Source organism: Euprymna scolopes, chromosome 44 (assembly GCF_053919585.1).
Source record: "Euprymna scolopes isolate OS-2025 chromosome 44, ASM5391958v1, whole genome shotgun sequence".
NCBI lineage: Eukaryota > Metazoa > Mollusca > Cephalopoda > Sepiida > Sepiolidae > Euprymna > Euprymna scolopes.
In genome coordinates, this window is record NC_136525.1 from 7,201,619 (window position 1) to 7,229,009 (window position 27,391).

A 27,391-nucleotide genomic window follows, 5' to 3' on the forward strand; every position below is an offset into this window, starting at 1 on the left:
CGATGCTTTTTGTGTAAACACATCGAGCTTAGGTATTTCGGACGATGCTAAAACATTGTTAATTCATGACCCGCACAGCAGCCGCCGATTAGCGTAATGGTTAGGAGCCTTGGCTGTTGTACAGGCGGTTGGGTTTCAATCCTGGCTCGAGGTAGTTGCCAGTCTAGCCGCACTGATGAGCAGCGAAACAGTACTGTATGCGGATGACAAAATCAGTGTTATTTTGTGTATATCATTAAAAAAAAAAATAAAAAAAAAAAAATTACTCTAAATTATGTTCAAAACTAAACATTTCGGAGTTATCACATTTAATTTTAAATCTTATATATATATATATATATATATATATATATATATTTTGTAAAATTATTTTTAGGAGAAATTTCCACTTGAATTTCTTTCCATTTTCCATTCCTAGATGTGCATACTCCTGACAAACCTGCTCAGTAACAAAATCACACCCCTTCACTGTTGAGGTCCCTAAAATGCCAGAAAGCTTTCTACTCTAAGTTTTCCCCCTTAAGGAGCTAGACTTTGGAATTCCTTCCTGATACCTGCTTCCCTGACTGTACGGATGTAAATTAACATCTTGTTCGTCTTCCCTAAGTATGAACCTGTTATGTCCAAGTGATGATAGGCTTTGTTTGGTAAAGAATAGAAAGAAAAAAAAAAAAAAAATTAATTTTATTAAAACTCTTCAACCATAAATTAGTGATGGGACGATTCCAATATTCTCCCCCCCCCATTCCGATTCTTTATAAATCTGTAAATATTTAACAATAGTGTTGTCATTTATTCCTGTTAAATGTTAAATGTGCAGAAATTTTCTCAAGCATAAAAATAAACTTGTGTGTGCATGTGTGTGTGTGTGTGTGCGCGTGTGGAGGGGAAGGATGATCTGTAGATTTTAGTCTTACTGGTAGTTAAAAATAAAAAAAAAAATTAAAATAAAAAATTAAAATAGAATTAAAATAAAAGTAAAATAAAAATGAAAAAAATTTAAAAAATAAATGAAAAAAAAAAAAAGGAAAAAATATATAAAAGATTAAAAAAAAAAAAAAAATTCATTATTTTATCATTACTACCAGCAGCGAAAGATTTGTTTCTTTAAACAAAAGCAAAAAAAAAAAAAAAAAAAAAAATCGTTAATGGCATGGCATTGGAAAATAGGACAAATTTTTCTGATTCCTGATTAACCATCCCAACACTAATAATAATGTTAAAATTTTTAGTATATTTCTATAATTCTAAGTATAATTTGTTTAGATTTTACAAAATTAAATATAGGAGGCAAGGATAAATTATGTACAATATATATACACACACACACACACACACACACACACACTCCTTATGTTTTTTTTTTTAGTGTACTAGCATTTTAGCCCGGTGTTGCCCGAGTGTTTGGAGGTGTATGTTGAGCAAAAAGTTTTTTTTTTTTTTTTTTTTTTTTTTTTTTAAAACTTTGACCCCTATTATGACCCCCCGTAACATTTATTGTTTTGGGCTCAAATCAAGTTATTAAGTTAGATCCATGTCCAAGGAACTTATATCTAAAATTTCAAGTGTTTAGACCGAAAATTGTCGGAGGAGTTTAGTAGAGTTCTCAAAGGTCAAATCGTTGAACTTTGACCCCTTTACAACGAAATTTCTGGCCGAAAACCGATCAAAGATTTTCCCAAATCTCCGTACCCTGTATATCAAATTTCGAGCCTGCAGACTTAAAATTGACAGAGTTATTGCATAAAGAAATGTACACACACACAGACATGTTCACTTTTATAGATATATAGATTGATATTCATATTAAAAATCCTTTTTTCTATTTATTGCAAAACAAAACAACTTTGTTATATATGGGTCGTGCAATTGCATTCATCTGCAAAAGATCTAGCTAATTTACACATGCTTTTAAACATTCATTTTAATTCCCTAGTAGTTTTTTTTTAATGGGATGATCATCTATGCTAATATTTGACATGATTTATACTTGCATAATATTTGCGTAAAAAGGTTATAGTAAACACAAGCCTCTCTCTCTCTCTAGATATATATATATATATATATATATATATATATATATATATTAAGTAATGTGATTGATAATTTAAAATTCAAATTATAATTAAATTAAAAATCCGTTTCTTATGAAACGGATTTTTAATTTTAATTTAATTATAATTTGATTTTTAAATTTTAAATTATCAATCACATTACTTAATATTGTTTTAGCTTTAGGACATTTAACTATCGAGCTTATTATATATCTAAATTACAACGAGCACTTTCTATTTCCTGTATTTTAGTTAAACTAGTAATTTCACTGTTACATTAAAATACACTCAGCTCTTTAGACTATTGTTCTAATCTCCTTTAAAATATATATATATATATATATATATATTTATTTGAAAAATTTTGCCTACCAAACTCGTCAGTTTTTGGTCTACAGACATAAAACTTAATATATAGGGTATTCAAGCCCTTGCAAAACTTTATATCTGGATTTTAGCTGGGGAAAATCAATGTAAAAAGATTGGTCGAAAATTATGTGCTTTTGAAAGAAACATTTTTGTTTTTTTCAAAAGACTTTTTGTATTCCTACATATCAACATATAGGAAATAAATACAGAAAAGATATAAACATTTATATATTTTTTTTTGTATTGAGATTATATATATATATATATATATATATATATATATATATATATATATATATATATATATATATATATATATATATATATACACACACACACACACATGACTACTTCATTTAATCATAAATTAATATATGAAAATAATTTTATGCGTAAATTTTCAGGATTTACTTTAACAGTGCTCTGTACATAGGTAGAACTAGGTATTAAGTTTTGTTCTTGTGAAAATTCGTCAGGCTTATGCTATAAGCCTGACGAATTTTCACAAGAATAAAATGCAGAATATTCTGTGTAGCTTAATTGCCATATATGTTTCCGTAACTTACTACACACAATGCGCCCAGTCGAAAAATATGCATAAATATATTTTAATACAGAAACTGAATCCTGTGCATGCAAGTTTTTTTTCTAAACAGTTCATTTCTTGTAAATAAAAATACTCAAACTGAAATTGAAATGAAAACCGAAAAGACAGGGAGTCAAGTATGATAACCATTAGGCCAGCTTGGCACAATATTTACAAAATGTTTTCAAACTCCATAACATTATGTAAATGATTTGCACATGTGCAGTTGTGAAACGGTTAGAAAACAGACAAAAATCCAATGACTCCCATGTACCAATTTCTCAAATTTGACCTTAGCAGCCCTTTTGATTAAAAAAGTTTTCCACATGTCTGAGTATCATATATTCCAAAATTCCAGTCTGTAGACCAAAAATTCATTGAGTATATAGGTTGAGAAATGTCCTCACACACATTTTCACTTTTATAGATATACTAGCAAATGTATGAGGCATTGCACGGTATTAAACCTAACGTTGAATTACTTAAAAAAATGAAAAAAGAAACTGAAACATGCTCATGCGAGGGTTATGTTTTTTTTTCTAAACAGTTCACTTCTTGTAAATAAAAAATACTCTAGCGGAGATGGAAACAAAAACCTAAAGACAGTGAGTCAAGTACAATAACCAATGGGAAAATGGTTGGATCCTTCTACCGCTCCAGAAGATATCTCACTAATGATGCAATTCTCTATCTATATAAGAGCCAAGTACGTCCAAAGATGGAGTACTGCTGCAACATCTAGGCAGGAGCTGCTAAAAACAGCCTATCCTGCCTTGACAGAGTACAAAGTAGACTTTGTGGCTTGATGGGGGATGCCCTTTTCTCTTCCCTGCAACCTCTTTCCCACAGAAGAGACGTAGCGAGCCTGTTTTTGTTCTATCGTTATTTCCATGGTAAGTACTCGTCTGAGCTCCATTCTCTGCCCCCCCCCTCGCCAATCTTTTTCAAAAAACACCCGACTAGCTGAAACCACCGTCAATAATTTTCCCCACTCCTTATCTGTGCCTAAATCAAAATGTAGATTCCATGAACAAAGCTTCTTTATTAGAACTGCACGCCTGTGGAACTCTGTTCTGCTTGCCTGTTTCCCTCCCGACTTCAACCTGGATGTCTTCAAGTCCAATACAAACAAATTCCTGATGAACCCCCCCCCCCCAATACAAACAAATTCCTGATGACCCCCCCCCAGTAATGACACCTTATCAATTCTCCAATACTACTGCTACACTATCCCATTGATTACTGTACACACAATAACCCTCATCCCCGAGTGGCCATTGGGCCTTGATAAGTGGTGAACTCCATGTAAAAAAAAAAAAAAAAAAAAAAAAAAAAAACCATTAGGTCAGCTTGACATATTTACAAAATGTCTTCAAACTTTATCTTAGTTAGCAAACAGACAAAAATCCAATGACTCTCACCCTTTTCTCTTCCCTGCAACCTCTTTCTCACAGAAGAGACGTTGCGAGCCTGTCTCTATTTTATCGTTATTTTCATGGCAAGTGTTCGTCTGAGCTCCAATCTATGCCCCCCCCTTCAAACATTCACGAGAAACACTTGTCTGGCTGTAAACATTATCAATAATTTCCCCCACTCTTTATCTATGCCTAAATCTAAACGTAGATTCCACGAGCAAAGCTTATTTCTTGGAACAGCACTCTCTTCCGTTTTCCTGCTTTCCAGCTGACTACAAGTCCAATATAAACAAAAATAATTTTTTTTTTTTTTTTTTAAAATCGTCAGAATCCAGAGGAGCGTTACTAAAAGCAGTAAATATGGTTATAGTTATGCATTGTATATTTAAATCGTTTTTTTTAAAACTCAATAGGGGTTAAATTAAATCTATTTGAAAGGAAAACATTTAAATAAGTTTAAACAAAAAAAAAAATTATTGTCGACCTCGTGTATTGCTTTGAATAGTAGTGGTTTTTAATATCGGACTTAAGACAGGGCTGCTATGAAATGGGTAAGCAGACAAATTTTTTGAAACCGGAAGGACGGTTTAAATGCCGAAGCAAGCTGAGTTAATATACTATGTCTATATAATTATAAGCATTACCCCCCCCCCCCCAAAAAAAACACTGTAAATAAGAGCATTGAGAATGCTTCCATTAACGCATTTTGATTAATCTAGCAGGCTTCCTGGTATTGCCTGGTTGTAAAATACTAATGTTGGGACGATTTGTCAGAATTGTAGAAATCAGACCCTTTTAGGAGTATCAGAATCAGTATCGAAAGAATTTGATGCCAAAAACGATTTTTTAAATTATTTTTATTTATTTATTTTTAATTATATTTTTATATATTTTTTTAATTTCACCCCCCCCCCAAAATCTTCCACTGTTGGTAGTAATAATAAAATAAATATTTATTGATTTTAAAATACCAGTAAAACTAAAATCTCCCCACGAGTATGTTTTATGTTTAAGAAAATATCTGCATATTTAACGTGTTTTCACGGTTATCCGGGTGGGGTAGCGGGGGAAAAAAAAAAAAAAAAAAAAAAAAAAAGGAATTGGTAATTGTATCAGAATCTGTAAAAATCTTGAAAATCGACCCATCGCTATAAAATATGCTTAAATATATTTTAATTTATGCAGATTTCATTTATTATAATATAGCCAAGTCTCTATTGATTATTATCTTGTACCCAATATATAGTGATTTCAAAAGTAAAAAAAAAAAAAAAAAAAAAAAAAAAAGATTTGGGTACCACCAGAATCAAAATCCAAACATGGAGCTCTACAGCCTTATTCGTTACCATTTAGCCAAGTCCATGCAAATACAATAATTAAAAAAACAAAAACAAAAAAACATTGTAAAAGATATAAATGTATGTTTGCGTATGCATAAAAATAACGTTTAATCGATTTACACCTGCCAAGTTTCAATTGTTTTCTTTACAATTTTGACCTCTTAACAGCTATTTCTACCAGCTAAAATCCAAATCTAGTTTGTTCCACAGGTCCGAATACCCTATAAATTAAGTTTTAAGTCTGTAGTCTACAAAAATAGAAAAGCTTGGTAAAGACTGTTCAAACACAGACAAAGTCATTTAGATATAGTGAAAGTTATTTTACACTGGCAGACTTTTTTTTTTTTTTTTACAATAAAAGTTCTATTAAAAATCAATATCACTTTATTACATACAAGGCATACACACACTTGCCACAGATGTCACAACAGATTTGTTTTACAATACAGACTGGTAGGAAGAATTGATTAAAACAAATATATATAACAAACTAACGAGGGGTACCCCGCATTGCCCGGGTGTTTGGAAGTGTGTGTGGTTTTGGGTAAATAAAAAGAAAAATCGTTGGTTGTTTAAAAAAAAAAAAAAAAAGCCTTGACACACAGTTGGAAAATAGTAAAGTGTGACCCCCCCCCCCCCAAAAAAAACAAAACAGGTGTGCGTTTTTGATTGACGTGACGGCGATAGCTATTCAGCAGTTAGCATTTCGTGCGGGACAGTTTTTTAATGAGGTCAATAAATCGTTTTTAAAAACCCGCTCCCTCGTCTCGAAATGAAAGCTACCGTCTGATATGACGAAGTCAACATTGACCAAATGTTACTTAGCTCTCTAGAGACCACTGGCTCCGGGCCTGTGATTAGAGTCGAGTTTTGCCTTTTTTTTATACCGAAAACCGAATGTAACGTGTGCCGATGCAGGAAATGTGGAATAATTAACGTTTGAAAGTCAATAAAATTAAATAGACAGGCAAGCTCCGTGGTTAACTGTGAGATATTACAATTTATAGATGATATAAAAAGTTGTGAAGCAAGCGAGCGCTTCTCTGAAAGAAGCCTTTTGTGGACATTGAGGAGAAGCGTACACACATACATTTTCGCTTTTATATTTATAGACTAGCGAGGGGTACCCGGCGTTGCCCGGGTGTTTGTAGGTGTGTGTGAAAAAAACCCGAAGCCTTGACGCACGTGAAAAAAAAAAAAAAAAAAAAAAAAAAAAAAAAAAAAAAAAAAAAAAGTGTGCGTTTTTGATTGACATGACGGCGATAGCTATTCAGCAGTTAGCATTTTGTGCGGGACAGTTTTTAATGAGGTCAATAAATAAATATTTATAGATTCCTTGTCGTGACCTTGTTCCCGCTGGAGTATAATTTTTTTTTTTTTTTTTTTTTTTTTTAAACAAAAAGGTGGTCACCACTCATTAAGGCCAGGAAGCTACTTAAGGATAAGGGTTATTGTGTGTATAGTACGTTAATGTTTAGATTTGATAAACTGTCTACTTAAGGGGGCGGTTCATCAAGAATTTGCTTATGTTGGACTTGAAGACATCCAAGTTGTAGTCAGATGGGAAACAGGCAGACGGAACAGAGTTCCACAGGCGTGCACTTCTAAGAAAGAAGCTTTGCTCATGGAATCTACGTTTTGGTTTTGGCACCACCGGAATGTAACAGTTGCGTTTGTTGCCTACAAATTGCTTCCTGGTTCTTGACCTCACTAAAATGCTAAAATACTGCTCTGTGCTTCGGATGAACAGACCAAACCTGCGACAATATACATTCACATTAAACCCTCTGCATAATCACACTGATATTCGCTCAGAGATGTACCAGCCATCTCCTTTCACATTGTGTTCTGTAGTCCTGAATGTGCTGCCTCAGAATTGTGTGAATAAACATGTATCACCGTCATATTTTCAGAGTATCGTGATTGTCCTAAGTTTTATGTATTCCCTAATTAGCTTAGTAGCCTCTACTGCTAACGGTTTTAGGACCATCTATATATATATATATATATATATATATATATATATATATATATATCTATATATATCTCTATATCTATATATATCTATATCTATATATATCTCTATATCTCTATATCTATATATATCTATATATCTATATATATATATATATATATATATACATACATACATACGAGCAAACAGTTAATAAAACATGTTAAAAACACTTTGAAATGAGTTAAAAAAATAAATACTTTCCTTCTCCTCAGAGGGTAGGAATTAGCAAAATGCAGGATCGGATTTTGCATGTAAAAGTATTTGATGAAACAAGTCAAAGATCTTACTTGAAAACAAAAAAAAAGTGAAGCAGAGGGAATATGGTGAAGAAAAAGGTGATTACACATGAATGTAAAACTTCAAGAAAGTTAAAAGAATTTCCATTTGCACAAGTAAAATCCAAGGAAATCCCGTAATTGAAAGAAGATGGTCCATAATAATCCAAAGGCAGAAATCCATGGAATAAGTCACAAAAATGTGTACAAGGAAAATATTCCAATAATATTAATAAAAGAAAAATAAGATATGCTTTTCACTCTACTTCCGAGACATAAATATAAATAAGAAAGATCAGGGAAGAAAAAGAGAGAAAAAAAAAAAAAAAAAAAAAAAAAAAAAAGATAGAGTTAAATATAAAATAAAGGGAACCAAAAGTCAAAATGACCCAGACATGAAATGTTAAAGGCGCGAAAAAAAGATATTGGGCAAAATAATATAGGTCAACTGAAATGTACAGGTCAGAAAAAAAAAAAAACTGCCTCGCAGCAAAATTTAATTGCAGAGTTTCATTTCCCTTACGGCGTAATGTTTGACCTCATTAAATTTATGCACCTGTCACGTAATTTTAATCGTTTAATTTCACCCATTCGCAGGTCTTTGTCCGCGTAGCGTGGCGGGAAGTTATCAGCCTATCGTACCTACCAGAACATTTTTTTGGTCTTTTAACCTCCAAACACCCGGGCAACGCCGGGTACCCCCACTAGTGGCTTAATAAAGGAGAGACAGAGAGGAAAAGAAAAAAAAAAAAAAAAAAAGGCTTTAAAATAAAATAAAATAATGTTCCCAACCTCATAAATGTGAAATATTTTATTTTGGAATCCTTTGTATTTGTTTTAGTTATTTGTTGAATTATTTGTTCATTCATTTGTTGAATTATTTATTCATTCATTTGTTGAATTATTTATTCATTCATTTGTTGAATTATTTATTCATTCATTTGTTGAATTATTTATTCATTCATTTGTTGAATTATTTATTCATTCATTTGTTGAATTATTTATTCATTCATTTGTTGAATTATTTATTCATTCATTTGTTGAATTATTTATTCATTCATTTGTTGAATTATTTATTCATTCATTTGTTGAATTATTTATTCATTCATTTGTTGAATTATTTGTTCATTCATTTGTTGAATTATTTATTCATTCATTTGTTGAATTATTTGTTTATTCATTTGTTGAATTATTTGTTTATTCATTTGTTGAATTATTTATTCATTCATTTGTTGAATTATTTATTCATTCATTTGTTGAATTATTTATTCATTCATTTGTTGAATTATTTATTCATTCATTTGTTGAATTATTTGTTCATTCATTTGTTGATTTATTCATTCATTTGTTGAATTATTTGTTCATTCATTTGTTGAATTATTTATTCATTCATTTGTTGAATTATCTATTCATTCATTTGTTGAATTATCTATTCATTCATTTGTTGAATTATTTGTTCATTCATTTGTTGAATTATTTATTCATTCATTTGTTGAATTATTTGTTCATTCATTTGTTGAATTATTCATTCATTCATTTGTTGAATTATTTATTCATTCATTTGTTGAATTATTTATTCATTCATTTGTTGAATTATTTATTCATTCATTTGTTGAATTATTTATTCATTCATTTGTTGAATTATTTATTCATTCATTTGTTGAATTATTTATTCATTTATTTGTTGAATTATTTATTCATTCATTTGTTGAATTATTTATTCATTCATTTGTTGAATTATTTATTCATTCATTTGTTGAATTATTTATTCATTCATTTGTTGAATTATCTATTCATTCATTTGTTGAATTATCTATTCATTCATTTGTTGAATTATTTGTTCATTCATTTGTTGAATTATTTATTCATTCATTTGTTGAATTATTTGTTCATTCATTTGTTGAATTATTCATTCATTCATTTGTTGAATTATTTATTCATTCATTTGTTGAATTATTTATTCATTCATTTGTTGAATTATTTATTCATTCATTTGTTGAATTATTTATTCATTCATTTGTTGAATTATTTATTCATTCATTTGTTGAATTATTTATTCATTCATTTGTTGAATTATTTATTCATTCATTTGTTGAATTATTTATTCATTCATTTGTTGAATTATTTATTCATTCATTTGTTGAATTATTTGTTTATTCATTTGTTGAATTATCTATTCATTCATTTGTTGAATTATTTGTTCATTCATTTGTTGAATTATTTGTTCATTCATTTGTTGAATTATTTATTCATTCATTCATTTGTTGAATTATCTATTCATTCATTTGTTGAATTATTTGTTCATTCATTTGTTGAATTATTTATTCATTCATTTGTTGAATTATTTGTTCATTCATTTGTTGAATTATTTGTTTGTTGTTCATTTATTTGTTATCTTCAACTTCATAATTGTTTTACGTTTTGGCCAACTCACCCTCTGGCTTTCTTCAAAATAAGAAAAATAATATATACTACCATTCAGTACGGACCCGACAATGGAAGACCAGATAAGAATGAAAACTTGGATTTATAAGACCAAAACAAATCAAACCTTGATCGACCTTCGAGGCACGTGGCATAGTGGATAGAGTCATCGAGTCCACGGTTTCAGGTGAGTATTGTCTGAAGATATCCATTTCAATCTTACCCGAAACAGGCCAAATGATTACTTGGTCAAAAACATGGTGAGACAACAACAACTATGGAAGGCAGTAATTACTGGGGATACAATTACAGTGAATAGAGACGTTGAGTCTCTACGGTTCCAGGTGAGCATTTTCTGAAGATAGTGGTTTCAATCCTATCCAAAGCAGACCAGAGGAATAGTTAGCCAAAACCTGGTAAGACAACAACAAATATGGAAGGCAGTAATTACTGGGGATACAATTACAAGACTCAGCATTTCTATTCTGTCGTGGTTAATTACCCGAAGAAGGCCAGAGGATGAGTTGGCCGAAACGTGTTGAAACAACAACTATGAAGATGAGGATAACAGTCAGCAAACGAATAAAATAAACATAAAAATTAACTAATACAGTGTTAACATGCAGTCACAACTAGGATATTCCAAAACAACCAAAATTCTACCTTGTAATTTTGGTTGGGAATGGAAACCATTATGAAGCTCTTTCACTCTCTTGCTAGATTCGATGAACGTGTAACGATAAGTGGTGAGAAGATGCCAAAATTTTCCTCTGATTCCGATTCTTTTACATAGGCATCACCACTTATCAAGGCCAAGAGGCCACTCGAGGATTGGGGGGGGGGATAGGACAATATAGTAATCGTCAGTAATGGAAATTCAGTAAATTTGTTAAGTGGAATGGCTCATCAAGAACATGTTTACGTTGGACTTGAAGACAACCATATTGTAGTCAGCTGGAAAGCAGGAAAACGGAAGACAATTCCACAGGCGTGCAGTTCTAAGAAAGAAGCTTGATTCATGGAATCTACGTTTAGGTTTAGGCACAGATAACGAGTGGGGGGATTTATTTATTTTTGCATTTTCACCCCAAACAAGGCACAGTGCCACTTTGATGTAGAGGGGCTACTATCTGGAACATAATTTGTAGGGATACTATTTGGGGAGTTCAGCAGCAAGATGTCTGTTCACGTTACATTTAAATTTCTGCATGTCAGTACACTTGGAGAAACAGGATACCGAAAGGGAATCCCAGTCCTAGGAAAGAAACTATTAAGAGTAGAAGGCTTTCTTACATCCAGGGATCTTTACTGTGTAGGGGTGGGATTTTGCTGCTTGTCGCTGTGGGGGGGGGGTGTTTACATTAATGTGGTACTAGGCATTATAGTTTGTCGGAGAATCTATCATTAAAGTACTTGTAAAACAGGCAGAGGGATGCAACTGGGTCAAGCCAAGCTGATAGTGTGGGGACCTATTAGGTTGGCGACTCTTTTGAACCCTGTCTAAGAGGGAGAGACAAGTAGCAGATGCACCAGCCCAAATATGGCAACAATACTCCATACATATGCAAATGGTGGCCTTGTAAAGGTATAGGATACTCTCAGGTGCAATTGTACTAGCTGGATGCCCAGCGTTGCCCGTTTGTACAATATGCTTACACATGATATTTTAATTCATGCAGATGATTGCTGATGTAGTATTATAAGATAAGTATTGATTCTTTATTGAATATTATATATTAAGAGGAATAATTTCCAGCCGATTCAACAAAGATCAAAGTGTAGTATCATCATAAGGTCATTTTTACAATTGATTTGTTTTCAAGTACTCTGACCATTGCACCAATTATTGTCATGTCTTAAGTACAAAAAAAAAATAAAAAAAATTACACAGCTGATATCAAGGAGGCTCAATAATAGCTTAAAAATCGAAAATCAAACAAAAAAATACTGGTAATAAAAATATGTAGTTGGGCTGAACATTTTCACATGATTGTTGAGTTATTAGCTGTGATTTTGTTTAAGTTTGGATTTTTGAGCTATTATCAAAACTCAACATAATTGTCTAATTTTAGACATGTTTTTTTTTTTCATTTAATTAAGAGAGAACACTAATTTTTTTTTTTTGGGGGGGGGCTCTCTAAAATAAGTTAAAATAAATTATTCAGATAGGCAGAAGAGTAACAACTTATTTGTTATATTTTTATTTTATTTTATTATTGACTTTTTCATTTTGTTGTCTATTGTAAAACAAAGCAAAATATATTTATTTTAAAACTTTTCATATTTTCAAAATAATATCAAACCACCTTGGCGAATAATTATTTTTGTAAAACAAAAATAAAAAAAACATTTCTGGAATTAACTATTTCATTAAATATATTTTAAAATAAAATATTTTTGTAAAAAACAAAAACAAAAAATCACAAAAAACACTCGTCTAGCTGTCAAAAATTTTCCCCACTCTTTATCTGTGCCTAAATCAAAATGCAGATTCCATGAACAAAGCTTCTTTCTTAGAACTGCATGCCTGTGGAACTCTTTTCCATTTGCCTGCTTCACAGCTGACTACAATATGGTCATCCTCAAGTCCAACATAAACAAATTCCTGATGAGCCGCCTCCTTACGTAATACAATTTACCAAATTTCCATTATTAACGATTACTACATTATCCCATTGACTACTGTACACTCTATAACCCTTATCCCCGAGTGGCCTCCGGGCCTTGATAAGTGGTGACTTCTATGTACAAAATGTATTTAAAATACCAATTCTTGTGTAAAAATAAAAACATTTTAAAAATCACAGAAACAGCTTGGATATTTTTCTATATAAATAAAATAGATGTTTGTATGTGTGTGTGAAAATATTTAACCAATAAACTCTCAAACTACTCACATAACAATGAAATTAACAGGGAATAATCATACACCAACAATGGTGCTCAAGTAACAGCACGAGGCTGGATACTCAACCAGACTAGATGAATTCTTGTCCTGGAATCCAGTAAGACCAAGAGACCACTAGAAAGGTAAACTAATATATTTGTTTTAAATAAAGTTGTGTGTGTGTATATATATATATATATATATATATATATATATGTGTGTGTGTATATATATACATACATACATACATACATATATACACACAACTTTATTTCAAGTTTTTTTTTTTTTTTTTCATTTCTTTTGGTGTCTTAATAACTCCTGCTGATATTTAAGTAATAACTTGTACATTTCAGTTGACCTATTTTTCGCCCTATTTTTTTGGTGCCTTTTAACATCTTGTCTGGGTCATTTTGACATTGGCTTTTCTATTTTATATTTAATTCAATCACCATTTAATTTTTTTTTCCCTCTCTTCTCCACTCATTTTTCTTAATTACGCCTTGCCTTGGCAGCCAAGTCTAACGCATATCTTATTTTTCTTTTAATATTATTGGAATTCTTTCCTTGTGAATTATTCCACGGATTTTGGCCTTTTGGACCATCTTCCAATTATGCGATTCCCTTAGATTTTACTTGTGCGAATGGAAATTTCACTAACTTTCTTGGATTTGCATTTTTGGATTTTACTGTCATTGGACATTTTACCTTTCACTAGACTATCCATTCACGTGAAATCAGTTTTTTCTTCACCCTATTCCCTCTGCTTCACTTTTCGTTATCAAGTAAGATGCTTGACTAACTTGTAGTTTCAAATACTTTTGCAAGCAAAATCCGATCCCGCATTTTGCTAATTCCTACCCTCTGATGAGAAGGAAAGTATTTCTTCAAAATTCTGCGGATTAAGGACTATCCACTTATTTAGGGTTTCCTTTTCAAATTACATGTTTTTAACTCTTTTTCAAAGTGTTTTTTAACATTTTATTAACTATTTGCTCTTATTATAATCTCTATCTCCTATTTGGTTTTATCGAGCCTTTACATCTGGTTGAGATTACTTTATAAATATTAATTCTTTTATATTTATAATATACTTTAGTTGTACCATCTTGGAATTTTATATATATATATATATATATATATATATATATATATAAAGCTATTTGCAAAGAACTTTGCAGCTAATTCTATCCTATGCGACGAAGGCCATCAACTCCCCATATTTCCTCCTATAACACAGAACAAGCTAGGTAACATACAAATATCCGTGCATGAGGTCGCCAAGCTAATAAAGAACCTAGATTCCAGTAAAGCAACTCGCCCTGATGGCATCCCAATTATAGTGTTAAAAAAGCTTCAACCAGAACTTGCTCCCATACTTACGAAACTGTTTAAGCGCTGCCTTAAGGAGAAGTGCTTTCCGACTCCATGGAAGACCTCATCAGTTTGCCTTGTATTTAAGAATTCAGGTGATAAGTCATCTCCCTCTCAGTACAGACCAATAAGTCTCCTGTGTGTTATGAGTAAGTTGCTGGAATCCATATTAAATAGAGAAATAGTCAACCACCTCAGCAGGAATAACCTTCTTAGTGACACACAATATGGTTTCCGCTCTGCAAGATCTACCGCAGATGTGCTGACGGTTATATCCCACAGGATTAGTGAATCTCTTGACAAAGGCTTCCTTTCTAGGGCAATTGCTCTTGACATATCAAAGGCCTTCGACAAGGTATGGTATAAGGGTCTACTTCACAAGATTTCCAGCTACGGTATAACTGGAAATGTTTTCTCAATCATTAAATCATTTCTCTCCGATAGGCTCATAAGAGTAGTGGTAGATGGACAAAAATCGGAGGCCTGCAATATAAATGCTGGAGTCCCTCAGGGGTCAATCCTAGGCCCAACTCTCTTCCTGATCTACATCAATGACCTCCCTAAACACATACTTAAATCATTCGTTGACATCTATGCTGGTGACACGACCATCTACGGCAACACATCAAAAGCTGTAAATGACAAAGTTCTCTCTGATTCTCTCTCCTCTGATCTCGAGCGCGTGTTCAGTGGAGGAAGATGTGGCTGGTTACCTTTAATGCATCTAAAACCAAACTCCTATCCTTACATCATCAATGCTCTGATCCCCAGCTGGCATCAATTGTGATGGATGGCTCTCGTCTGGGTGAGGCCCCGTGTTTTGACAAGCTTCTGGGTTTGACCTTTACTCCTGATCTGAAATGGAACACGTACATCAAGTCTGTTGCCAAGGTCGCTGGAAAGATGGTGGGATCCTTCTACCGCTCCAGAAGATATCTCACTACTGATGCACTTCTCTATCTATATAAAAGCCAAGTACGTCCAAGGATGGAATACTGTTGCCATATTTGGGCAGGAGCTGCTAAAAACAGCCTATCCTGCCTTGACAGAGTACAAAATAGACTTTGTGGCTTAGTGGGGGATGCCCTTTTCTCTACCCGGCAACCTCTCTCCCACAGAAGAGACGTTGCGAGTCTATCCTTGTTTTATCGTTATTTCCACGGCAGGTGCTCGTCTGAACTCCAATCTCTGGTTCCCCCCTCGCCAATCTTTCACGAAAAACACCCGCCTAGCCGAATCCACTGTGAAAAATTTCCCCCACTCTATATCTGTGCCTAAATCAAAACGCGGATTCCATGAACAAAGCTTCTTTCTTAGAACTGCACGCCTGTGGAACTCTGTTCCGTCTGCCTGCTTCCCTCCAGACTACAACTTGGATGTCTTCAAGTCTAATGTTAACCAATTCCTAATGAACCGCCCCCTTAAGTAAACACTTCATCAAATCTCCACACTAACGTAATGTACTTGCAATAACCCTTATCCCTGAGTGGCTTCCGGGCCTTGATAAGTGGTGTTCATTAATTTATGTAGTCAAATGCCCAACGTGCATGTACTTGTATTTGAAACGACATTCACCCTGGAGGAGTTGAGTCGGCTTCATGAAGATGCACATCTCGTATCGCTGCGGCCCAAGCCCGGCGATCGGAGGCAAGATCCCGAGTGAGCAACAGCCAGTCACGTCTCCAACGAGACAGGCCATAGATGAGCGGGCCCGAAATAAACTCAGCGTCGGCTTTGATAGTCCCGAGCCACGTTCTTAGCTGGCCACCGACACGTTTTTTCCAGCTGGGTAGAGGACGTGGGGAGATAGCCTCGTGGATAAAGACCCCTGCATAACAGCGAGAGGCATGGCCGAACCATCGAAGGCGTCGGGCCCGCAGTAGGTCAGTAATTGCCTGGAGATTGCAGTGACGCCGGAACAGTAATACCATGTCTGTCTGTCTGCAAAATAACCATTTAGATCCACCTCATCAGAGTAACTTTTTAGTATACCACATCTTTGTATATCGTAATTAAATGTGTTTTTGTTATTGTAAGATCCATTTTTGAAGTCATACATAGTCTCACCTATATAATAGAGAACTTTAAAGTCTACTCAAAATTATCCTCGAATGTCTAAGGTCTCTATGTACAAGTTTTTGAGACAACCTGGCATGGTGTTAAATTTCCCTACAAGTAAATCTTGATTAAATATTCAAAATCACATAATATTCGCGTCTCGAATAATATCTCCTCAGTATGGGTAACCCACACAGGCTTTTACGAGGAAAGGTACTCATTTTTTACGTGATATTACCTCAAGTAATATATCAAAGAACTGGATATTCCACCAGACTAGATGAATTCTTTTATTAACTCTATATTTGAGAGATAAAGAACTTTAATGGAACATTCGAATATCTATGTATCGCATATAGAGTTCAAGTGTTAACCTCAGGAAGTGGACCCTTGATTTCTGAGAATTTCGACTGAAGTAAAATAAAACAAACAGCCCCTCTACAAGAACCAGCAAATACTGGCAAGTTTCTCTGCCGCATCTGTGAATGATTATGCAAGAGTGTAGCTGAGCAGAAGAGCCCGACATTCACCTGAAGGGATGGCGAGTTTCTGTCAAGAAGTTGCAATCATCATATTAGGTACAATAGTCAATAGATAATTGGCTCTATAATAATAAATACGAAATTTGCATGAATTAAAATATATTTAAGCGTATTTTATATTTTTCTGTTTAGTGGTCTATTGTAAGGTTAACAAAAAAAAAAAAAAAAAAAAAAAACTTTCTCCGTTAATATAGCGAAAATTGGAAATTTTTTTTATTTCTATAAAAACCAATGGTATCTACTTATATTTTATGTGAATTTCAGCTAAACGCAATTTTATGGAGGTGCCTTCAATAAGTTTCTAGACCTTTTTTTGTACAGGCATTTAAAATCGGCATAGACTCCTGTAAATTTAGTATGTTATTGCTTATACATCTTATGAGATGACTGACCAATTTTTATGATTTCAGGTTCAAATGAACAGCTACAGCAAAAATTTGAATACACCCTACTAAAGTCAGATTGTCACAGCTGGTGAGTTTCAAAAACGCAATCTGGACGCGAGAACACTTTAGAACAACCATATGCAATAAAATTGTTTTAAACTTGGAAAAAAAATGCCACAAATGTATGGAATACTTCAGACTGCTTTTGGACCATCTTGCATGAATGGAGCATCAGTTTTTGAGTAGCATAAGAGATTTAAGGAAGGCAGGTAGTTTGTAAGGGATGATGAGAAGTGTAGGAGGAGTAAGGAAGTCAGAACACCAGAGTTGATTGGCCAAATAAAAGAATTTTATGGATAAGAACGATCGTGTGTCTATAGAGACAACAAGTGCACAGTTTGATGTCAGTGTGGGAACTGTACACACAATTATTCATGAGGAACTGAAGATGCGGAAGACTTGTGCAAAGTTTGTTCCAAGGGTGCTCAGAGAAAATCATCAAGATAATTCTTCAACCTCCCTATAGTCGAGACCTTGCTCCCTGTTACTTTTGGTTATTCCCTAAGCTCAAGGAAAACCTTAGAGGTTGTCGTTATGAGACAATGGAGATGAAAGAGGCTGTGACAAGGGTTATTGACATGCTCACACGAGGACTACCATGGGGCCTTCCAGAAGTTGTTGGAATGGTACCAGTGCATTGCAGCCGGAGGAGATTACTTGTCATGTTGCAATTAGTTAAATATTACTGCATTACATATGCATAAATAAACTTCAAGTTTTTAATGTATTAGCAAAGAATGCTAAGGAGATAGGATTAGAAAAAAAAGAGAAAACAGCTAAATCACAGTTTAACCTAAACATGACGTTTCACAGTAAACCCATCAAACAAGTCACCCAATTCATTCATTTAGGGCATAAACTAACTTTCTCCAGTGATCACGAGACGACATTGAAACACAGAATTGGGCTTGGTTGGGCGGCTTTCTAAAAAGATATAGCATCATTCTAAAATCAAAAAGAGTGCCGATAACTGTTACAGTAAAAGTTTATGTAATACATGTCTCCCCAATATTTTTATATGACCTTGATTGTATCACGTGACTAAACAACTAATCAATCGTATTGAGGTTTTTCAAAATCACGTAATGTGTTTCATTACAGGGCACTGCCTGATTGAAAAAAAAAAAAAAAAAAAAAATCCATCCTCAGTAAAACTACTTCCCGTACCAGCTCTATTTGATAAAATCAAAAGTAAAACCTTAAACTTTTTTGCCATGTCAAACGATCAAATAATAAATACGAAATTTGCATGAATGAAAATATATTTAAGCGTATTTCATAACATTTTTTTTGTTTAGTGGTCTATTGTAAAAAAAGATGCCGAAAGGTTGGGGGGGAAAAAAAAAAAAAAAAAAAAAAAAAAAAATCGGGAAATTTTTTATTTCTATTAAAAACCAATGGTATCTACTAATATTTGATGTTAATTTCAACTAAACGCAGTTTTAAAGTTATGTCAAAGTTATGCTTTGAGATTATGTTAGAAAGCAGTACCTTAAACTTTTTGGCTATGTCAAACATATGCCTTGAGATTATGTTAGAAGGCAAAAGAGGCAGAGGAGAGCCAAGGAGAAGGTGGAGAGAAAATGTTTTTGATTGGACATCTTTCAACAGTTAGGCGTTCACCAACCAACTTGCCCTGGATCAGAAGGAATGGCGAAAAATGTCATGTGGGTTTGCAATTCGCACCAAGCGGAAGATGCGACTCATGGTGATACTGCATAACATAATACATGTACTCTGACGAATCCATGATTCGGTGATATTCGCCATTAATTGTAACAATGGAGACGGCAATTATTTCCCTTGACTTCATGCTGTTAATGTATAAACTTGAAGTTTTTTTCAAAAACTATTTTTGGTACTTGTATAGTTTAGTCAAGACATTAAAAATGAAAATATTGAAAAAAGGTTATATTGTACGTATCCAATTTGAACTAAAGATTTCTGAAAAAAAAAAAAAAAAAAAATCACTTAATTTGATAGAGTAATTTTTTTCTTTTTTTTACAACGGAAAAACATGTTTTTATGACAGTGCGTTGAAGGTAGCCATCTTGGAATTTTTCTAAACATGCCACAGGAAGATAACTTAGTTTAAAGTGCCGACACTCTCCCATCTTTAATTCTAGCTTTTCTTCCTAAAAATCGAACCTTTTGCTCAGTATCATAAATTGTTCTTTCACTGTAAAAAAAAAAAAAAAAAAAAAAAAAAAAAAAACTTTATGAAATTAAGTGACCCCCCCCCCCCCGGGAGAACTTCATTCCATAATGGATATGTACAATATACCCTTTTTTCTTATCGATATTTTCACTTTTTAATGTCTTGATTAAACTGTACAAGTACCCTATTTTCATTTATAATTTACTGTTTTTCGCAATTTTTGGATATGTTACTAATTTCAACATGACAAGTAAATGCCATTTTTTTTTTTTTTTTTTTTTTTCATGAAATTCAATATTTTCATTTTCACTCTAATAATGAAAAAGCACCCCCAAAATAACGCAACAATGCAAATATAAGAAAAAAAAAAAAAATAAATAAAAAATGGCCATCATCCGGTGGTATACAAACTCATAAGCCATCAATGAACATTTATTTTAGTGCTAGATCTGCCCTGGAGGATACGTGGATGAAACTATTTTACACAGAACATGCTCGAAAATTCTTAAGGTGGTATCTATTAATTTGCATCAACTGTGTGTGTGTGTGTGTGTGTGTGTGTGTGTGCGCGTGTGTAAACAGAAAAATAACATTGCCATAATTTGGAACTTATGAGATTATTTCCTTTTCTTCCCATACTAATTTTTTTTCCTATCCTCGCTAGTAATTTACAGTCTTCTGACCAAGTTTTTTTTTTTTTTTTTTTGGGGGGGGGGGGGGGGGGGTTAAGATGTCAGACAAAAGACATCATAGTTTTTTTTTTTTTTTTTTTTGCGTCTTTTGTCAGTTGAACAAAATCTTATGTGAGTAAAGAATTTTTTCATTACTTTAAAAATGCCGCAAAGAGCATATTGATCCTATTGATAAAAAGTGTCTGAATCTCTGCAAATGCCAACCTTACGTCATAGCTCGTGTGGAGGTGACAACAGTATAGGATTGCCTCAACAGGCCATAGCGTCAGATGAAAGAGACTCGTTTCAGACCTAAATTGTGGCAGAACGAGGATATAGTCTACGGTAATCATGTAGGACGACTCATGACGGAAAACTGATGTCGAACCTGAACTGGCTAATGAGCCCTGGTAACGTCATTGGGGGCAGCATGACAGTTATGCGCCTTGGTAGAAGAACTAAAGAACCAGTCAATGGCAAGGCACAAAAGACGCTGAGCGGAAGAATCATCCAGAGATCAATGAGCAGGTTCAACTAGTCTAATTGAGAAATTATTGCGATTCGCCTGTAGACGTAGCTCACACAGGTGATATTATCTGAGCTATGGAAAGATTCAATATGACTAAACCAGAATTCCATACCGCCTCGACCGTCATACGGATAACCAAAGGTCGCGAATTGGTGTGCCAGCAGTGGCCACAACTATTTATAAGTTTGCTACAGCACCAAAAACTAGGCTAGCAAAAAGTAGACATAAAAATATCCTTTAATGTACGGACGCTTCAACCCACATCTCAAATATTAGAACTTGTTGCTTCATCCAAAGAACACAATATCGATATTGTGTGTATTCAAGAGCGCTGCCTCTTCCACAACGACATGGACATAAAGTACCATGAAATTGGTAACAGCTGGACACTAGTATCAGCGTCAGCATGGAAAAATTCGACAAATATTACCATTGGGAGAGTAGGACTTCTGCTTAGCCCTCGAGTATTGAAATCAGTGAACAGTGCTGAGAAGATAACACAAAGGATAATTCTTGCTTCCTTCAGTGGTAATCCTGCTACTACTGTTATTTGTTGCTACAGCCCTACCAACGTCAGATCCTGAATTTCTACGATGAACTCTCAGCAATAGTGTGTTCAATCCACAAACATAATTTATTGGTTATCAGGGGTGACATGAATGAACATATGGACGGGAAGTTCTCTTTCCATGATGGAACAAACTGAAATAAAGAGTATCTATTAACTTTTCTCCTTGAAAACAACCTACAATGCATGAACACCCGTTTTCAGAAAAGACCCGATAAGCTCTGGACCCATCAATCCCCAAATGGAGACAAGGCACAACTGAACTATCTTTTTATGAATAAGAAGTGGATTAATAGCTGTCATAACTGAAGCTTATAGCAGTTTCTATGGTGTATCTACTGATTGTAACCTCTAAGTTGAAGTTAAGTCTATGAGCAAATAAAACTAAAAAAATAAAAAAAAATAAAAAAAATCATCTAGACAGCTCTACAACTGGTCAACATTGTCACACGACAATCAGATCAAACCGAGATTCATATTCGAACTGCGAAAGAGATTTGATGCTTTAGCACAAGAGCAGGAACCAACCGCTAATACCACCTATAAAAACTTTGTTCGTTGCACCAAGAAGCAGCAAAGAAGTGTATACCTCTGAAGCCCAAGGTAAAGCGAAAAGTACCGTGGGAAAATGACAAAATAATATCAAAACGAGAAGAGTTAAAAAAACAGACAAAATCCATCATAAATACCTCACTCGATAGAATACAAAACTAAGGAAGCAAGAGCTTAGTATGATGTACCTATCAGAACAACAGAAGTATGTTCAAGAACAAATAGATCGAATCCAGAATGCTGCGGATAACAATCAATCATATCTGGCTTGGCAAGTAGTTAATGAGATATCTGGCCGCAAACCGCCTACCAAACACCCCAGAAAATGCATGTTCGAAATGGAAAGCACATTTTGAAAAGTTACTTGGAAACAAACCAGAAGTGACAGACTAACCAATTCAGCCGATTGTTGTACAGGAACTCGATATTGAGAAGGGTGATTTTACAATGGAGGAACTTCTAAATGTACTAAAGAAGACCAAGAATCGTAAAGCTGTAGGCTTAGATAACATACTTCTTGAAGTATGGAAGACAGATGACTTCAATAACATCTTTCTTGATTCATGCAATGCTGTATATAATCAAAAAATTATTCATATATGGAGGGAAGGATGCATACCTCCCTTCCCCAAGAAGGGTGACCTAAACATACCAAGCAACTACAGAGGAATAACACTCACTCCAATTGCAGCAAAAATCTACAATGTCATTCTTCTCAATCGTATCCAACCAAAGATCGAAGAAGTGCTCAGGAAGAACCAAAATGGATTTAGAAAGAATCGCTCTACTACTAGTCAAATACTTACTGTTAGGAAACTGATTGAAGGAGTCAAAACAAAAAACATTGAGGCAGTCATGATCTTTGTAGATTTCTCCAAAGCGTTCGACTCCGTACATAGAGGAAAAATGATCACCATATTAAAAGCAAATGACGTCATTAATGTTATCATGATGCTATATGAGCACATTCAAGCAATGGTCAGGTCGCCAGATGGGGACACTGAATTTTTCGACATCTGCATTGGGGTTCTACAAGGAGATACTTTTGCCCCATTTCTTTTCATTGTCTGTCTTGACTACGTATTTTGCAACTCTGTTGATATACACAACACGCTAGGCTTCACCCTAAATGAATCCAGAAACAGACGTCCTCAACCAGCACACATAACTGATGCAGATTACGCAGACGATATTGCTTTGTTCGCGAACAACACTGCTGATGTGCAAACACTGTTATGCAAAAAGTCTGTAAATGACATTGTCTCCATATAAATGCAGATAAGACAAAGTTTATGACTTACAATGTGAAAGGAGAGATCAGGGCGCTGGTTGGATCAACACTGAAAGAAGTCGCCAAGTTTACATACCCGGGCAGCAACATAATTTCCACAGAAAGAGATATCGAAATTCGCATCTCAAAAGTATGGGCAGCATTGGATAGGCTACATTCAGCATAGACTTCAAGGCTAACTGACAAACTGAAAAGGCAATTCTTCAGGGCAGTGGTAGAGTCTGTCCTTGTTTACGGTGCTACAGCCTGGACACTCACCAAATGAGTGGGAAGAAAACTAGACAGCACATACACTATGAACAGTATTAAATATATCTTGGCAAAATCATCCCACGAAGCAGCAACTTTATGGCATCCTACCTGCCATATCTAATACCATCAAGGAGAGATGCCTACAATTTGCTGGTAACTGTTTAAGAAGCAATTGGTGAGTGACGTATTGCTATGGACCCCACGACATGGACGTGCAAGCAAAGGACGACCTAGATCCACGTACATCCAGCAGATAGCACACGCCAACTATGAACCCGAAGATCTGAGGCAGCTGATGGAAGGCAGGAAACTCTGGAGAGGAAGAGTCACATTAGTCCGGATAAGGAGCCTGTTCTGATGATGATGACAATGTGCCATAACATATTAGGTGGGTTTCTAACAGTATTGTGTTTCATTTTTATATTAAGTCATTACAAGACGTCAAATATTTAGGTATCAATTCGCAGCCATTTTTTTTGTTCCCACCTAATGCTCGACACTATGTTTTTCAAACTGAATAAACATTTTAAAGTGAGTAAAACCACTAAAAACTTTTCCAGATTGGTAGAAAAGTAACTTATACTTCCTTTGATAACATTTTTTTTTTTTTTAACCACGTTTTCAAATCTGGACCCCCACCCCCCCTTTTTTTTTTCTTGTTTAAATAGTTGACAGATCGATATTTTTAAAAATGTTTTAAGCAAAAACAATATTGTCATATCCATATATAGTAATATATTACGAAAATTCTTATAGTAGAAATGTTATTTATAGTTAATAGAAATTTTTACGGAAGTTGGGTAAAATTGCATTTTTCTTAGATATAATAAAGTAGACTAAAGAAGGGACATAACTCAGGACGAATCTTTTAGATTAGTTGTTAATGGCTGCAATATTTGTTGCTTATAGCGATAGACTTATTTTAAAACTGAAAACAATGAGTTGTTCTAATCAAATTTTCGCAATGTTTTTTTTTTATTCATATATAACTATTTTCGATATGACAAGTATGTAATATTGCTTAAAAGATATATATATATATATATATATATATATATATATATATACTAGCATGGGTGCCCGGGTGTTTGGAGGTGTATGCTGAGCAAAAAAAAAAAAAAAAGAAAAAAAAAAGTCAATTTTTTAACTTTGACCCCTATTACGACCCCTTAACATTTGTTTTGGGTTCAAATCAAGTTATTAAGTTAGATCCATGTCCAAGGAACTTATATCTAAAATTTCAAGTGTTTAGACCCAAAATTGTCGGAGGAGTTTGGTAGAGTTCTCAAAGGTCAAATCATTGAACTTTGACCCCTTAACAGCCAAATTTCTAACCAAAAACTGATCACATCGATTTTCCCAAATTTCAGTACCCTGTATATCAAAATTTCGAGTCTGTAGACTTAAAAATTGACAGAGTTATTGCATAGAGAAATGTACACAGACACGTTCATTATATATATATATATATATATAAATAAAAAGGAAAAAGAAAAAAAAGGCACTTGTACAGTTTAATCAAGACATTAAAAAAAAAAAAAAAAGTTATATTGTACGTATTCGCTTTGGACTGAAGATCTCCGGAAAAAAATTTCACTTAATTTGATCAAGTAGTTTTTTTCTTTTTTTACATCACGTTCAAGGTAGATACCGTTAAGTTTTTTTTAACATGCCCCTGGGAGATAACTCAGTTTACAGCACCGACACTCCCTCCCCATCTTTAATACTAGCTTCTCTTCCTGAAAAAAACTTTTGCTCGGTATCAAATTGTTTTTTTACTGTAAAAAAAAAAAAAAAAAAAAAAAAAACTACTTGATGAAATAAAGTGAATTTTTTTTTTTTTAGAATTTCATTGCATAACGGATATGTACAATATAACCCCCCTTTCATATTTTAATTTTTCAATGTCTTGATTAAACTGTAGAAGTAAAAAAAAAAAAAAAAAAAAAAAAAAAAAAAAATCGATTTATCGACTTCATCTTAACAAGCACTAATTTTATTTTATTTTTTTCAAAACTTACTTTCAAAAGCTTGTAGGAAGAGTTCATGGTCAGCTTTGACGGTTTCGAATTGTGTATCCAAAGTGTTTTGGTGGTTGGGGTTTTGTGTGTGCGAGGAAGGTGCCCCATGTGACGAATGGTGAGTGGCGCCCCCGGTGGCGTGCGGCTGGACGTTCGGTTTCTCACCCAGTTTATCTTTCTCGCGCTTCCGGGGCCGCATGTCTCACGAATTTGGGGAGGATGAAATTTTGTGTCCGTCTTTAAAAAGAAAAGAGAAAGAAGAAACAAATGCTAAGAATAATAGGCAGGTACTTCTACAGAAAAGGTACTGAGCTATTTGTTTTCCATTTTTATAAATAGTATTTAAGTTGAATTCAAGTTTTACAGTATCTTCTGTTTATTAAGTTGTTAGGTGAAAGTACAAAATAGTTACCCCCCCCTCCCCATGTCAGGATTGGGTTTTTAAATAACATTATTTCAGCACGGTACCTTCTTTGCATAATAGCGGATAATATATATATATATATATATATATATATATATATATATATATATATATATATATATAAAAAAAAAAATTGGTTCTTCTATATTTAAATAAACAAAAAAAAAAAAAAAAAAAATTAAATCTCATGTAAAACAAATGGTACATATGTAATTTTTTTTTTTTTTTTTTTTTTTTACATAGGCAGCACCACTTAAGGCCAAGAGGCCACTCGAGGATAAAGGTTAAAGAGTGTGCACTAGAAATTGGACAATATAGTAATCGTTAATGGAAATTCGGTAAATTTGCTAACTTATATGGAATGGCTCATCAAAAACTTGTTTGCGTTAGACTCGAAGACAACCATATTGTCAGCTGGAATTATGTCGCAAATAGTAATATATCCTAAAATTTATGGAAAATGGTAAGGTAAAAAATTATTTGTGAAAAACAGTTTTGATAAGGGTAAAAATACTGAGATATTATTACATGCTGAGGCAGACATATTGGGTCACATGACATAAGGGGGAAGTAACTCAGTCGAAACTATGTATAACAAAAAATTTATTCAGAAAACATGTTTGTTTAACCAGCATATCGATCTTCTTTGGGTCATTTAATGCTGTATATAAAATTCAAACTTTTAGATGCTTTCGGAGTTGATTTTTACTAGGTATATTCGAGTAATGTTTTAATAGTTTGTTATTTGATGGCATTCATATTTTACTAGCAAGGGGTGTTTATTTTTTCATATCCTATTTTGATGTTACTTGGGGTTTGATGGGTCTTAAAAGTTAGAATGAAGGAGTTTATATCCATAGTTTAACCACATCTATTAATTTGGATTCTTTTTATATCAATAACATTTTGGTTTCTCAAGTTAGACTTGTTTTCTTCCAAGGAGATAATTCTAAACTCCCGATCACCCCTTTCCTGGTAATCAGAGTTTTGTGGGGATAGACTTTTACTTTTTAGTTGCTGAAAAGTCTCCATTTGAAGATTTTTTTGGCTTTCTACTTCCACTAGTAGTGTGCTGTTATTTAGTTTCTTGACCATTTTAGGTTTGATGTTTGAAAATATTTTCCCTATCTTGAAGGGA

The 27,391-nt window shown here is 33.6% G+C and overlaps 1 protein-coding gene across 1 annotated transcript in view; it reads right to left on the reverse strand.

Annotated features, from left to right (window-relative positions):
* LOC145268668 (polycomb protein suz12-A-like) overlaps nucleotides 1–27,391 on the reverse strand; it is a 97,423-nt gene that overhangs the window by 59,960 nt on the left and 10,072 nt on the right. Inside the window, exon 2 of the mRNA XM_080124157.1 lies at nucleotides 25,830–26,066. Within this exon, the coding sequence (XP_079980283.1) occupies nucleotides 25,830–26,028 (199 nt within the window). The 5' untranslated portion in view covers nucleotides 26,029–26,066. The remainder of the gene's footprint in view (nucleotides 1–25,829; nucleotides 26,067–27,391) is intronic.